We start from the raw sequence: 16,432 nt of genomic DNA, 5'->3' as shown, positions 1-16,432 counted from the left end.
CAAACATTGTATCCTCAAAAGCAAAAATATAAATAACACAAAATACATATTGAAACATACCTTAAATGAAAATAAGCCTTCAGTTATGCGCTTCAACCACATTCTGACTTTTGAAGTAGAGTTAGATAGTAAATGTTCAAAGAAGGGATGGGTAGAAGAAGCGAGAAAGGTAGAATGAGAGAGGCAAGATCCAATCCGCCGATTATATATAACATTTTTCAGATAGAGATGGGTAGAAGAAGCGAGAGAGGTAGACTGAGAGAGGCAAGATCCAATTCGATGATTATATATAACATTTTTTAGACACCAACAGTCAAGTAAACATGAAATAAAAAAATATGTCGATTTGATTACTATTGTTTAGAAACAATGGAAAAAAAGAAATATATATATTTTTATTTTCTTTAAAGAAGAAGGGGATCAGAAGAAAAAAAAAAAAAAAAAAAACAACAGCCAAGTAGACATGAAAGAAGAAGATGTGTCGGTTTGAACAATTGAGAAAAAGGAATATTTAATTTTTATTTTGTTCAAAGAAGAAGGGGAACATAAAGAAAACTATTTTGTTTTTAAAAATTTCTTTAAATAAAACTGACGTCGTCTTCAGCAACGTAGACATATGTACTGAGGAAGCTGTGAAAACCGAAAATAACATATACGTTTTTAAAAATGGAAACAACGCTTATAAAATATTGAAATCAAGTATATTATACACTGTATATATTATTATTATTACCAAAAAGTGTAAAGAAAGGTTGTTTTGTTTTTTAAAAATTCTAAAAATTAATATAAATATATTTATCTTTAATATTTTTTTTTTCTAAATAATTATATTATCATTTACAATTTTTTTAAGAATACAAACTTCAACTGAGCACATCGTCTTTCCAAACGACACATTGTTGGGTACAAGTTGCAATAGTTAGGAACATTCTTTTTTAATCTAAAATTAAATAATTAGTAAAGGATAAGTATTTTACAAAAAAAAAAAAAAAAAAAAAAATTCACAATTTTCCATTCGATTTTCCATTAGAAGATAAATTTTAAAAATTTATTAGTTTAGAGTTAAGAAAAGAGGAAACAAATAAGACAACTGGAGTGGAGAGACACGTTATAAAAAGAAGAGGTCAATTAAATATTTAAAGAATATTTTGAGTAAAAGTTTAACTCTTTGAATAAATCTAACATGAATTATCAAAATATATATAGTATTCAAGTAAAATCAAGTCCAAGAAGAATTTTGATTAATTAAGAAATCTTACAAAATAGAGATTGACTCAATGTCTACTCTACGTGTAGTATGGACAAAGATGGAATGAGAATCGCATTTTTTTGTTTTTTTGTTTTTTTTTTTAAATTCTTAAAATAAAACTGATGGCGTCTTAAGAAACGCATGTAATGAGAAAAATGTGTATATAAAAATTTAAAATAGAGACTCGATGCTTTATAGGGTTGTGTAACCGAAAACTGTGTATAAGTTTTTTAAAATCAAGACAATCTTCTAGAATATTGAAAAAAAATGTGAAAATCGAGACGATCTTATAAAATATTGAAAAAAAAAGTGTGAAAATCGAGACGACGCTTTAAAAATTAAAAATAGAGAGTGTAAAAATCGAGACGACACTTTAAAATTAAAAATAAAAAAGTGTGAAAATCGAAGACGCTTATAAAATATTGAAAAAAGTATATATAAAAATTAAAAATAGAATAAACTTTTATAGGGTAAATAGATATATATAACAAGTGAACAAAAAAAAGAAAGAAAGTAAAGAATGAAGTGTAGCCATATATATCCAATCAGGAAAAAAAATAATAATAAAAATAATAAAATAATAAAAAGACGATTGTTAAAAATAAAGAAAAATAAATAAAGTTAAATATATGTAACAAAAGAAAGAAGGAATGTTATTAGGTATAAAGAAAGAGGAGATAATTTAAAGGGTAATTTGGTTTTAAAGTTGAAGTTTATAATTAAAAAAAATAGGAAAGAGAATTAATTACAAATTATTTTTTAACCAATCAAACATGCGACTGTGAATGCACAGTGACTTGCACGATTGTGTTTAACACTCCTCTTTACGTGATACAATAGATACTTCAGGTTGTAAAAAATTGAACCCTCCAATAAATATGGGTCATATGTTTTTTTGAATTGGCCAAACTCATTGTCAAACCTCAATTCAAATTATTCAACTAGTCAAGCCCACTTCAAGTTGGGTTACTTAAATAAATGAATAATTATTCTTAGACATAATTATTTACAAGATAGTAAAAATTATTATAAAATAATTATCAAGAAAGGACAAATGTCATCATCTGATTCTCCCATGAAGTCTGTAAATAAAGGCATGGGTGTTGCTGCTAGAACCGAGAGAGCAAAACTTACCGGGTGCTGTTCGCAACGGGCCTTTTGCAGGCCCATTGTTGAGTCTCAATTCTAGCAGCAAAACCAGCATCTTAACGGACCGGCCGCTTCTCAATAGTTTAGGCCGGCCCGGACCAGTAGCTCGCAGCCCAAATTGTTCCGTTTGAAAATGAAATGCAATTGAGGAGAATCGAACCCACCAGCCGTAGAACCTTGATTCAACCAAAAACTGTTCTCTTATTAATTAAATAAAAATGGGTCGGAATAAGCAACAATTAAGCTGGCATTAAACAATATAAGGAGCTCGGGTTACCTCCTTCATTATTTCACACAATATTCCAATTAGATTAATTTTAAGTTTAGCATATACTAGCTTGTTTCATGTCTAAACCCAACAACAACATCAAAAATAAACGCAGCTTTGTGCCCATACATTATACTTTGCAAAAGTCAATTCACTACAAAACCTCACACACACACACACACACACACACACACATAATGAAATTTTCTTATACTCGAGGCAGTGGAGCAGAAGAAGCTTCATTTGTTGAGTTGTGGGTCATTATGGTTTGCAATGGACTTTTTCCTCTTATAGCGCTGCTTTGTTGTAGCTTAATGTAGTCTTTGTAGGTGACGGGCCGGTATTTAATGTCATCCTTCACATCAACTAGTAGGCTTGCAGGTGCAACTGTGGCCGTCTGCTCAGGCCCGTGGCCCACGGCTACCGATATCCTCGCTCTTTGTGCATTTGTCACAGCTCGATGCACCACACTTTTGTACCTTCCATTGCTCAAAATCTAAGATCATAAAAATGTTTGTTATAATCACAAGGTTTAATGCTATAGTGGCCCAAATTCTGATATTGGTTAAGTAACAATACAATAAGGGTATAACTTTTTTTATTTTGATGGGACTTGGATAACGAACCTCCAAGTAATCTCCTATGTTGACAACAAAAGTCCCTGGCACGTATTCAACAGCAACCCACTCTTCCTCGTGTTTAACTTGTAAGCCATCGACATCATTTTGCATCAAAATTGTTAGGCCACCATGATCAGAATGTGCTGCTAGCCCAAGTGTTCGGTGTGGCTCTGGACATGGAGGGTAATAATTAGAGGCAAGGATCTGGAAACCTTCTCCAAGTGACTTCTCTATGTAATCACTGTCCAGTCCTAAGCCTTCTGATATTGCACTTGCTATCTTCAGTTGCAACTTCCAAACCTCCTCTAAGTATTCCTTTGCTACATACCTTCGAAAGATTTGGATTGATTAATCAAAATGAATTTGAAACAAAGTTTAAGAAAAATGGTTCATTTATAGATCTATATTTACCTGTAGTTAGAGGGATTGTTAGGCCAAAGATGAAAGCTACTGTGAAAAGGATGGCCAAAATGCCTGAAATAGTCCCTCCAATGGAGAGCATGCTTTATGGATGTATTCAAGCTTGTTCCATACCTAACTGGATCCATCACATCGTCCGAAGCATATTTCATCTTCTCTTCCCAAGAGAGATTGAAAAATCCTTCTATAGCCTCCAGCATTTCCTCCATTAAAGAGATCTTTATCCCGTGATTAACAATCTGTTGTTTTTTATTTTGGTAAATTATTAAATCAATGTTTACAAAATATATATATATATATATATTAATTTCTAAAACATGTACAATAACAAAAACAACAATGTCAAGAATAATTTTTCAATCACTAAAGTTCGAAAAAATTACCCTGAAGAATCCCCACTCAGTACAGGCAGAGGCAATGGCTTGAATAGTGAGCATTCTACACTCAGTGGATCCAGAGAGACCACTTAAATCCATGACGGGGATTGAAGCATGGCTGACTGATAATGGACTTGCCGGTAATGGCAAAACATATTCTGAAGGCAGCTTGGGCATGTTAGGCATCATATCAGTGAGGTACTTGATCCCTTTTTTGTAATCACCATTACTTGGCTGCTCATGAGTAGGAGTCATCTCGTCTGTGGCAACTACTTGAGAAGACATTGAGGTACTACGAATCATGTGATTAATGCAAGTTCTGAGAAAATGTGAGTCCATATATAGGCATTGTTGGTGCCAAAAGTAGTTGGCATGTGTCTGGACAAGACAAGGCACACGTATCTGTTCAATCCTACTAAGATAGTGTTTTCTCAATTGGTGTAGCCAAGTAGCTCTAGCATGCATATGAGACAATCCTATGCTTTGTTTGTTATGAAGGGTACGTGTACATGATGATTTTCTAAAAAAAAAAAGTATAAAAATGTAATGACAAGAACATAGATGAGAGAAAATTGGGAATCGATATTTTATTCTAAATTGTGCAATTGACAAGCAGAGCCCACATTAAACACCCTCATTTTAGCCACGACGCCCTAATTCAACCTTTTCCAAATAAGTAATACTGCACATCAAAAAATTACTGTCAATTTAAGTAAAATAGATTCGTAAACTCATGTCATGAAAAATTAAACCACCTGAATCATGGCCAGATGATGAGCATTTGATAAGAAAGTGCTATGTGATTGATAATCAAGATACAAATAGCTGTGCAACAGCAAATGCATACTTAAGATTGTCAATAACATCCTTCTTACATCAGAGTATCTTGTAGGCTTCATTAATATGTGCAAAACAAACTGAGTCACTTCCAACCTTGTAGAGGGTAAGAAGAGATTCAAGTCCACCATGGAGCTTCACCAGTTCTGAAATCTGTTTCAACCCATGGAACAAACACTACTTTTCCATCATCAATATCGGCATGAGCCAATGCCAAAGGACTGTTTCAACAAGTAACAAAATGTGTAAATTATTGACAAGCAAACAAAAATAAATAAATAAATAAAAATAAACAAGAAGAAGAATGATTCTAGAACCTAGGTCCACCAAAAAATTAATGAGTGGGATCTGGGCCTAGCTTCTAGAGGTCAAGTCATTTGTTGTACATTCTTTTGTTGCAGTATGTTTCACCCTGCACTTTCTTCTTAAGAAGTCACAGATACAACCTCATACGCTTAATTCTTAAAAATCATTTGGGAAAAAAAAAAAAATTTCAAATCTTGCCAAACCAGGCCAGTCCAATATGCCGAAACCCAGTCAAGCCATGGGCCCACCCCTCTTCACCTCCTCCCATCAAACAGGCCATACATGGTCATTTAAAAAATATACTTAAAATAGTGATATACAAAAAAATTGCATAATCAAATTTCTTACTTTACCGGGGGTCGTAGCCTAGTACTACTTCCTCCCCTTCTAAAGCCCAACTAGGCCATGGCCATAGACGGGGATGTTCTTCCAGTTCTCCCTTAAGTCAGGTTGTGGTCATTTAAACAGTGATGTCTTAACAAATTGAATGCAACCATAGCAATTTCTAATTGTTGTTCCTTTCAAATATACTAGTCAATTTATTTCTTCCAAAAGAAATAAAATAACATAAACAACTGGTTATAATAAAAAAATAAAAAATAAAAAAAAATCTCTTACTAACCGGTGGAGCAGGTCCCCTAACCACTCTTCCTTGATTGTTGTACTGGGATCCATGATGGGCAGATAAACTTGTTCTCAGCAGCATTCCACGGCACAAAACGCCCAAGGTGGGTGCAGACATCATTGATTCCATATGTTGCAAGAGTTCTGTTGCTGTCCACAACAAGGTGGGTAGGATCCCCCTGAAATCCGTATCGAAATTATTTTCCAAAACTACAAGTTGATTCAAATTCACAGTATTATTCCCCAAGGATTTGTAAACATTGAGTTTGAATAAAATAATTTCACATATTTTTCTAATAAAGTGTTTAAAGTAAGTCTTATCGTGTTATTCCAATTACTATCATATTTACTAATGACTTCCATATTTTTTATGATGATCCGATCCCAATTTTCAGAAAAAATAACATGACATTGCCTGCATAATCAACATTTACCAGGAGGTATCTGCTTCTTTCATATTTGGAGCACATATTTCTTCCCACTTGATGGAGCTAATAGAGATTTTTTATAATATTTTTTTCTACTAAAACGATGGAAATCATGACTTCCTACAGTACAAATTAGATCACACAAAGTCGACGAATGAGGAGGGTTCATTAACATTTCACATATACCAACGGGCCAGTGGCCTAACAGTATCAGCCTCTTACTTCCCAAAAGGAGGTCAGGGGTTCAAGTCTCAAAAGAGACGTGTGTGTGAGTGAGTACCAACTAGGAAAAAAAAAAAAACATTTCACATATGAAAAAATGGTACAAAAGAAAGCATTAACTCCTCTTCTTTGTATCTATAGTAGTTTTTCCCTACTAGATTTCTCTCATTTAATGGACGTCTGGAATCTTGGGTAACTAATTGATGGAATACTAGGGCAATCTGAAACCTTTTTGAAGATCAGAACCTTTCTTTTTGTTGTTTTATTTTTCCTCTTTCATATGAATGTCTCTATATTTCCACTAAGAAAACACTTTTTCACAAAATCATATTGAGCTACCCAAATGTACCATATGTAGTCAATATTTCAACATCATTGTCTTCTTAATGTTGTACCTTAATAAGTATTCTGAACGGTCATCATTTTCTTTTGAATGTTCAACAAATTTAATAGTGAGAAATATATTAAGGATAGTAGCATACCTTCAACCCTTGCGTGAGGGTCTATCCCCAGGTCCATGAGTCTTCAGCCATTCAGCTGCAATGACGTCATTTCCTAAGGCATCCTTAGCAATAGTACCACCCCCAGCACCGCCTGATCTGTTATACTTTTCCAAGTTAGAAGGCAGTTTTATGAAAGGTGATCAAATGATGATGACAGGCAATACTGGATGAAAATTTTAACAAGAAAAAGAGATGATGCACTGTTACAGAAATTTTAGATTTTGACAGTCAAATCAGAAGGCAGTTTTAGGATATAGATGAACAAATTGAGCAGAAATAATAAAGTATCTAATGATGATAAACAATAAATAATTATCAGAACTCCATTTCCTTAATAAGCATTTCTGAGCAAATTTATGAGTGCCAATTTTGACACTAAATCATCTTTCTGACCTACTTAAAAGAAGCTGCAGATAACTAACAAAAATTACCCAAACCAGGTGTCAGGACACTGCTTGAAACTTCACAGGCAAATTAAGGTATGCTAATACTGTTCACTCTTTCGGTTGTTGCATGATAATTGAATGGATAAATTCACACAAACCTTGAAAATCTTCAACAAAAAAAATTGCCCTCTTATATATCTGTTTGACAAAAATACTATAGAATTTAACATAATCTACACATCACATTGTGATAACAACAAATTCCGCGTCTCCCGTATCTTGTGTGAGCTATACCATCCCTCTCTTGACATATTAATCTATCTATAATAACACTCCTAATTGAATCATATTTTTAAACTGGCTCAGGTCACATCCCTTTTCATTTTCCTCTTTTTTTCTTTTTCTTTTTCAGGGCAAGAATGTTAGATGTTAGTGGTTAGTTGTTAGAGGGGACGGGGAGAGTGCAAGGCTCGAACACAGGCTCCTGGACACAGTGAGCAACCCAAACGGGCACTTGCCCCTTTTCATTTTCCTTCATCTTACAGTGCACTCTACTCCTAATGTTAACCAAGTTTTTAGTCTTACTTGCACGTATTTTTCTCATTCTATCTTCAATTTTGACAACCCCAACTTCTCAATGATGTGTTTATTTTATTTTATTTTATTTTTCATTAAATTCCATAACTTGTCAGATCATCTCCCCCAAGCTAATGCATCTATGATAACTGATGGGGAAAAACAAATAAATAAATAGATCTTGAATTCGATTTATGCATTAGCATCCGAACAATTAACCATACTTAACAAATTAATAATAATCAAGCAAATAAAATAAGTTACTTACTGACCCAGGTGGGCGAAGAATGTGGCATAGGGGACCAACATGCCAGCAGTGGGAAGTAAAATAGAACCCAAAAGAAGCAGATTCATGAGCTGCCTCTTACCCATGTCAGGGACTCGATCGAGGCCATGCACGTCACTGTCATTCTCTCGTCCTTCCCTAAACCACTGATCCTCATGGGTTTTACAAGAGCTTGTGGAGGAGAGCACATACCATTCTTGCTGTAACACAGCTGATACAGAAACTATTAGTAATTTATAAGAATTGGGTTCAATTTGAAAAAATATCTTGGTGATGATATATGTATGTATGAATATATATTGATGAATTATATACAAGTTTACCAGGGATGGTGTCACAGGTGAGAGCGTGGACGTAACCATGGAGGAGAAGGTCTCGAAATTTGCTGTGGTTCACTATGAATCAACAATTGAACACCAAATCCGTGAGTGGATTTTTTTGGAAAAAAATAAAAATAAAAAATTGAAGAAGAAGAACTACTACTACATTCGAGAGTTGGGGGTTAAGGCATTTTGCACAACCACGTATTTGGATGTTGCAACTGTGAGCTGTGTGACTAACACAAGCTCACGAGATGGGCTTATTTAGAACTTCGGTCTGAGCTCTTTGATAGTACTTGCCACTTTGGACCCTCAGGCCCATAGTGTTGCAAGCTCCAATCTAGGTAATTAAGCTTTTGAAATATAGAACATATTAAAAGAATGAGTTTAAATTTAAGTTTGGGCCTGCGTTTAAACTGGGAAGTATCAGAAGCCGTAATGGGCTTTTTGGTCTGAGATGGTCCATCTTTTATGCCCTTTATTGAACAAGATTTCAAGGTTACCTGAAACGTGGCTCGGAAGTCCTACTATTTACAATAGATCCATCTTCCTGGGCCCAAACAGGAATATTCCTGTGTTCCTGAACGGGCACAGTGTTTGGGATATGTTTTTTGGGTAATAAAAAGCCCAATCTGCCGATTGATGGATGGCGACACAAACAAATTAAATTACATGGTTTTTTTTTTTTGCCCAAATTTCAAATAACGTGCTATACTTAAGGTGTGAGTGACAAAAAGTAAAATTGAATCTAATATTTTAATGTGATATTTGGTTATTAACCCTAACTTTTTATCTCCAGAGAGATACAAGACTCATTATGAGTCTGGAGCTTATTGTAGATTTTTATTTTTATTTTTTTATTTTTTTTTACTATAATTTATACTTGATTTTGTTTAGACTCAAGTTGGACTCAATTTTTTTAAAATTTTGATAGGTCCTCTAATCTCGTGATTTGGTGTTTATTTAGGGAGTATCATTTTTTTGTAAGTCACAAAACAAAATAATGGATGTAGGTTTTTGATTTCATCCAGAGTAGGAGAAGGCCCACGTTTGTTGTAAACGACGTACAGAGTATTGTGTATTGCAAACATAATGATTGTGTCATCTGTATTTGAGAGGTTGGTGTGAGCATGCAATCATTTTACGATCGCATGTGTGTCTCACTCAATCATTTATATATATATATATATATATATATATATATATATATATACACACATACAATCGCTATATAGCTAGCTTGAAGCGTGCACACTATCCTTCTGAACAACCTTTTTTTTTTTTTGTAACCACTCTCTGCCAATTTCAGCACCCTTTAATTTCTTCATCATCTTCACCTTACAAACAATAATCAACAACAAATCTAAAGAGAGAGAAAGAGAAAATAAAATGAAAAATATACTGCGTATTTCTTTTGTTTCTTTAGGCTTTCTCTTGCACCAACGCATGGAAAGAGAATCTATTTGTATTGCTAAAAAGAAGAAGACACCCAACAACAAAAGCAAAGAAATATATATATATATATATAGACACATGTATAAGAGTATATAGATAAAAGAGAGTGTTACGAGATGGAGCAATCTTCAAGCAACCAAAAAAAGAAACGAACGTTCTTCAAAGCCTTTATTTAATTTCTAACGAGTTATTGTTCATTGTTTATGACTCAATTTAAGTTCTTTAACCACCATTAGAAAGTCATCAAGTTAATGACTTTTGTAAACCAAAATGACGTGGAAGTTCATCCATACCATGGTTTAAGTATTATATATTATTCTATCATTATTTTGACCAGGTCAACAACAAATTAAGTCAACCTCTCAATAACAACTCCTAACCGATGTTATTTATTTATAGTAATGCACCTGTCTTGCCATGTGCTACTCAAAGCACTGCTGAAAAAGTATACATACAACTGAGTTTTCTGTGTGTGTGTGTGTGTGCTTTTTCTTCTTCTTTTCTCTCTTTTCTGCCTTTGAAAATCAAGAAGAGGGTCAAGGACTCCATATGGGTTTCAGTCACCAAAGATATATATATATATATGTATATATGAATATATTAAATGGATTGGTGAAGTATGTCAAAAGTAGGTGCAATTGAGAGGAATAATGTGGGACTCTTTTTTCACCGGAACCAAAAATGACCAAACAAATGATTGTTTGTTTGGTTTGAAAGTGAGACTTCTTGCTTTGCATTCCCATTAGCTTTAACTTTTTTTTTTCTCTACATTGCAAGGGAGCAATGTTGGCATGGGTTTTCAGTTAGGAGACACAGCCAGGTTTTATACATACGACTCCACACGGTCATTAAGTCTGTTCTCTGATCAAAATGAGACTTTTTTGCCACCCTAATTGAGTACCCATTTTTTTAAAACATAGAGATGAAGTATTTCAAATGGTGTCCTAAAAGGATGTGCTTGAGTAGTCATTTCATCATGAATGACCATCATGCATTACTTTTACAAGTACGGCCTACGCTTGATTATATATTTATTTATTTATTTGCTATTTCAGCCAATAATGGACATATCAGTAAGTAATAATAATAATTCCGAACTTTTATCATTTTTCAATTTTGAATAACCAGTACTTATGCAAGCACGACGGTTTACACATGGATGCCAGCTTTTATTTATTGTGAGTCCTCTAGGAACCTTTAATTTGTGCATCTTTTGGTTTTGATGCTTGAAAGTTGATTTATCGGAAAATTTATGTTTAGAACCTCAACACCTAATTAAAAACTAGTGGAGTACATAAACCAACTTTGGTTTAATTCAAACACAATGTTTTTCTTGCTTTGACCTTTTTGATCTTTTTTTTGTACTGAACCCAATAAAAAAAAACCTACTTAAACTGGCAGTTGAAGTAGTATAATATTGTATGCATAAAAATCCTTAATGTTTTGTCTTCTTTAATAATCTCTTCTACTTGTAAGCAGAGAGCTACTGATTCAATGATATGAACCCAAGCTGTCACACTGCTATGACTTGAGAATACTATATATTGGACCTTTTGTATCTTTTCATTTGTAAGAATGGGGGCAGTGGATATTTTCAGGACTTCTTTCACTTGGGGTAGTTACTTGGTTTGAAGTGAAGCACCAAGATTTCAACCCAATCTTTGTCTTTGTGTATTTCCAATAATGTGTGTGTGTGTGCGCGCGCGCGCGCGCATAATATATATAGGTGCAGTAGGTACTGATTGTGAATTGTCCTGTGTGTTTAGTTGGGTTGCAAAAGAATCAAGTAGATCTAGACGGTCTGGGAATTGAACGACTTGTTTAGAGTTTGCTCAAGCTCCTTAATTAAATAAATGACTCGAATTTGAGCTCAATTGTTAAGCTTCCTATATATTACTACGTATTAGGCTTTGTGTAGTTTGTAAACACTAAATTCAGATGTGTATTTATGAACAACACATTCATGAACATATATAAGTTTGTGTAGGTTCACGAATATAAACCTGTGTAGGTTCTTAAAAATTCATGAATGAGTTAAAACAATTTTGACCACAAGATTAAACATAACCCAAATACAAATATGCTAATATAATATCAACCTACTCGTTTTATTAATTAAGTCAAACTAAAGTGAATTAAAGTTTTTAAAATAATGACGAATTAAGTCCGAGTTTAACTTTTCTAAACTTTTCACGATCCTTAGCAAAGCCTGACTTATACTTGAAAACGAACGAAACGAGCCTAACAGAGTGAAAATCAATTCCCCTTTGGCTTATTTGGAATCCTAATGTATAAGTATATGGGAGGTTAAGTGTCTTCCCCTCTCTGCCTCCATAGGATGCCTCCAAGATTCCAAGTTGACTTTTGGGATTCATATTTCAACCCCTAAAGGTTAAAAAGCTAATTGCCAAAAATAAACCATGTGACTGGTAAGAAATCTCTTAAGTAGAGGCATTTTATCCCCATGATTCCAAATTTTATCCTTTTTTTTTTTTTTTTTTCAAATACATATAAGTTGAACTAAAACCTCTTTATGCGGCACAGGATAGTATAATTAAATTAAGAGGTTTCGTTTTTTGGGCAAATAAATCTAGTGTACAAGGTATTTGATTTTACTAGAATACTAAACTGCAATTTTGAAAGACAATGGATCGAATGTGGATCTAGTCCTCTTTTTATGATTTTTTTCCCGCTTTTTCCTTCTTTCTTTGATTGACCCACCTGTCATACAATCTAGGATTTTTGTCACAGGATAAATCTCTTTGTAATTATGAGTTGGTTTTGAGTCAATCAAAGAATTTAAGAAATCAACAACTATACTGGTCCATTAGCGAGTCCTTCACTAAGTGGAGACAATAAGTTTGAATTTCATAGTAAGCATTAATTTATTGATATATTTGAATATTTACCGATAAAAAGAAAAAGGGCAAAAAAAAAAAATTATTTATGTTAGGACGGTTGTATGTACTCGAACCCAAAAAAATAAATCAACTTGCATGAAAAAAAGTACTCCTAACCAATAATTCTGTTTCAGGGAGTTTTAAACTCTGGAGTTGATAACCTAGCTTTTGCCTGGAGAAGTAATTACCTTGACAGCATTCCCTCATTCCAGTTTTGTAACATAATATATATATATATATATATAGTTTCAGTTTTTCCACTCCAGCATTCCACACAAACAAAACTGATTATTAGTAATGACATTTTAAGTAAACAAAATAGAAAGAATTAAGGATGCCTAATATCCTAATGCTACCATTTTAGATTGCACATAGGAAAAGGAATGAAATTTGTAAATTGGATATGAATCAGATAGTCCCAAGGTTCAATTTGCTAATTTTTCACCATAATTAATTGCTAGACATTTTTACTAGTCAAAACAGCAGCAGAAAATGATCAGACTTTTTTCCTTTTTAGTTATGATGATGCAACTTCAACGCTTCAATCATACGCATATGAAGCCCATCTCATCACCACTATCCCACACTTAACCATTTCCCTTCGCGATGAGAGAGAAAGCAAGACCAGATGATGTAGAGAGAGAGAGTGAGAGAGAGGACTATAAGGGTGAAGTTGAGGTCTCGGACAGCTTTATTACACAAGAGACACCAAACTCACTTCCTCTCCTTTTTCTTTTCCCTCCCCCCCTCTCTCTCTCTCTCATTAATGTGTTTCTTGTACTCTGTCATCTTCTTTACCACTGAGTGACCTTCACAAACCCCATCAATGGAGTTCGATCTCGAAAACCCATTACCCGCATTCCAAGACCTCTACTCCGACTCATTCCCTTCTCTTTTCCACACCGAGTCCGATCACATGCCTCGAAGCCTCCAAGCCACAGATTTCGATATTTCTGTTCGCCGCCAAACCATCTCTCTAATCTCAATCTTCTCTCACAACTTTGATCCCTTTCTGTCCTACCTAGCCGTTAATTACCTCGATCGATTCCTTTCCACCCAACGCATACCAGTAAGTACACACTTCTCTATATCTATCTCTATATATACATATGCATATATATATATAGAGAGAGAGATCTAATAAAATTTGCATTTTGTAGGAAGGGAAGTCATGGGTCTTGCGGCTTCTTGCAGTTTCTTGCGTTTCTTTAGCTTTGAAGATGAAAGAAACAGAATTCTCTGCTGTTCAGGTACTCTGCATTTCTCTGATCTACATCAACTAAATACAACAACTTATATAGAAATTTTTGTGGAATGTTCTGAGAGAACTTTTGTAAATCTTCTGGAACAGCACGAGGACGGTGGATTCATGTTCGATAAGCAAACAATTCGAAGAATGGAGTTTCTAATCCTCGGAGCTCTCAAATGGCGAATGCGCTCTATTACTCCTCTCTCTTTCATCAATTTCTTTATCTCATTGTTCAAATTCATAGACCCACCATCCACGAAAGCTCTCAAAGCTCGAGCCACTGAAATCATCTTCAAAGCTCAACATGGTATACACAAATTACAGCAATTTATTACTTGAAAGATGGGTAAATCTTTATTTATTTATTTTTATTACAGATGTGAAGCTATTAGAGTTCAAACCGTCGATAATTGCAGCAACGACACTTCTCTATGCTTCTCACGAACTATTTCCATTACAATTTCCAAGCTTTAGACAAGCAATTTCAAACTGTGCATATGTTAATAAGGTAACTCACATTAGTTATTCTAATTTGAACGATATATATATATATATATATATATATAATTTTATTTTTGTTAATTTTGTTACAGTGTAAGTTATTTAGCTGCAACAATGTGATGCAATACATAACAAGGGATGGGTACGAGTCGGTGTTAGAAATGGCATTGAGCTCGAGCACACCGGTCAATGTGCTTGACGGGCCGTGCTCAAGCTGGAGCTCAGACAGCGAGAAGACCAATTCGAGTGGACCCACAAAAAGAATTATGCTAGAGAGAGACACAAAGCGTCGAAAGATTGGCGGTTTTGGAAACGACGGTGTGTTTCAGCTTTATCAGGTTTAACTTTACTACTGGACACAGACGACGAGGAGTGAGATAGAGAGAAAGAGATTGGGACTGACTCATCAACAAACCAGCTAATGCACCACTGGTCCATTCGAGGATGAGACAGGGCTTGGTAGCTAGATGGGTCTACCAAAAAGACTCACAGAGAGAGAGACATAAATTGAAAAAGGAAAATGGTTTCTTTCGTTTTCTTAGTTGTCAAACAAGAAAAACAAAACTCAACTTTGATATGTAGCGTTAAATTCCGGTGTTTTGGTGTCTCTTTGTATCTGGCAGGGGAATAAGTAACGAAAATGATTAAAGAGAATAATTCTTTAGGAAAATACAAGGATTTTTCTTTGTTTCTTGTACTTTTGGCTTTATTTTGTGGTCAGTGCGGGAAGGAAAATGCTGCTTCAAATGACCATATTATCCTTCATTGGTGTTTATGCCTCTTGCAAAAATTTCTTTTCAAAAATAAACAAGCTTTAATTACACCACCTATAACCAAAAATATATACTCCGATATTTTATAGGTCACTTTGATTTCTTTTATATATATTTAATTTTTTTATTTTTATTCTTTATCATTTGCATTGTTTAATTGGTTTACTTTGTCCACTTTAGTAAACTTGCACATTCAACCCTACTTCAAATTAGGGGTAAGCAAATAATTTGTCAATCCGGTCCGAGCAAATTCGCCTTGTGATTTGATTCAATTTTCAGATTTTATGGTTCAGTGATGGTTTAAAAAAATAGAAATTTGCTTTTCGCGATTCGATTAACGGATTGGGCCCTAGAAAAATCGATTCGATTCGTTATCTTAATTATAAATTAATATATATAACTATATATATTTTTTAATTCATTATTCAAAACTTTAAGTTAACCCTAGGCCAACAAAGTCATTAGTCATTATAGATTTTTAATTACAAATTTGAAATTTTAATGGGCTTTAAAGTGTAATCATATTGGGCTGTTTAAAAAGCCCAATCCGTGAAAACCGAACCGATCCAATCCGTTATTTCACGAATCGATTTGGTTCAAATTGAAGGTTCTCACAGATCAGTTCGGTTTCAAATTTCACCAATCCGTGGGGATCAAATTAGATTAAACTTTATTCCCAAATCGAACCGATCCTATCCGTAATCAGTCCTACTCCAAAAAGGAGTTTCTCTGTCAGAGCTATTTGGTATGTTCATGTTGGATCAAATGGGTTAAATTCATTATGATCATTCTCTTGTTTTTGGGTAAACTTGGCCTTGTTTCTTGAGTTCTTTTATCATTTTGAACCATATGGTTAAGGTTTTAAGGAGTGAGTAACGATTCCAAGTGGTGTGATCTCAAATTTTGAACCGTCGGATGGTCCCCTCAAAGAGATATGGCTATCCCAGAAATCTGGCCCATTTTTTGAGATCTTTGTAGCATAT

General features: G+C 34.1%; 2 protein-coding genes and 1 pseudogene across 2 annotated transcripts; 1 reads left to right on the top strand and 2 right to left on the bottom strand.

The window, feature by feature from the left end:
- Window positions 1-2,636: 2,636 nt before the first annotated feature.
- On the bottom strand, window positions 2,637-5,724 carry LOC132308045 (protein DOWNY MILDEW RESISTANCE 6-like). The gene is made up of 4 exons (XM_059805999.1): window positions 4,090-5,724; window positions 3,698-3,945; window positions 3,293-3,614; window positions 2,637-3,162 (listed from the first exon to the last, which is right to left on the bottom strand). Exons 1-4 carry the CDS (start codon window positions 4,546-4,548, stop codon window positions 2,875-2,877), a joined length of 1,317 nt encoding a protein of 438 aa, XP_059661982.1. The 5' UTR covers window positions 4,549-5,724; the 3' UTR covers window positions 2,637-2,874.
- Window positions 5,039-13,133, bottom strand: LOC132309869 (cytochrome b6-f complex iron-sulfur subunit, chloroplastic-like; annotated as a pseudogene).
- A 405-nt stretch (window positions 13,134-13,538) lies between these two features.
- On the top strand, window positions 13,539-15,513 carry LOC132308044 (putative cyclin-D6-1). Its single transcript, XM_059805998.1, has 5 exons — window positions 13,539-13,995; window positions 14,087-14,176; window positions 14,278-14,482; window positions 14,553-14,683; window positions 14,769-15,513. The coding sequence occupies exons 1-5, from the start codon at window positions 13,753-13,755 to the stop codon at window positions 15,018-15,020; spliced, it is 921 nt and encodes a 306-aa protein (XP_059661981.1). The 5' UTR covers window positions 13,539-13,752; the 3' UTR covers window positions 15,021-15,513.
- Window positions 15,514-16,432: the final 919 nt, after the last annotated feature.

Source organism: Cornus florida, unplaced genomic scaffold (genome assembly GCF_030987335.1).
Source record: "Cornus florida cultivar Cherokee Brave unplaced genomic scaffold, ASM3098733v1 CherokeeBrave_3.0.0_Hap2_Chr05, whole genome shotgun sequence".
NCBI lineage: Eukaryota > Viridiplantae > Streptophyta > Magnoliopsida > Cornales > Cornaceae > Cornus > Cornus florida.
This window is presented reverse-complemented; position numbering and strand designations above follow the sequence as displayed.

What these genes read in the sequence shown, in the direction of transcription:
- LOC132308045 (XM_059805999.1), bottom strand. Translation starts at nt 4,548, where the DNA reads ATGCATGCTAGAGCTACTTGGCTACACCAATTGAGAAAACACTATCTT. An exon ending in CTGAGTGGGGATTCTTCAGG is followed by an intron (nt 3,946 to 4,089) that starts GTAATTTTTTCG and finishes AAAAAACAACAG; the next exon opens with ATTGTTAATCACGGGATAAA. An exon ending in ACATAGGAGATTACTTGGAG is followed by an intron (nt 3,163 to 3,292) that starts GTTCGTTATCCA and finishes TTATGATCTTAG; the next exon opens with ATTTTGAGCAATGGAAGGTA.
- LOC132308044 (XM_059805998.1), top strand. Translation starts at nt 13,753, where the DNA reads ATGGAGTTCGATCTCGAAAACCCATTACCCGCATTCCAAGACCTCTAC. An exon ending in CAGAATTCTCTGCTGTTCAG is followed by an intron (nt 14,177 to 14,277) that starts GTACTCTGCATT and finishes CTTCTGGAACAG; the next exon opens with CACGAGGACGGTGGATTCAT. An exon ending in CATCTTCAAAGCTCAACATG is followed by an intron (nt 14,483 to 14,552) that starts GTATACACAAAT and finishes TTTTTATTACAG; the next exon opens with ATGTGAAGCTATTAGAGTTC.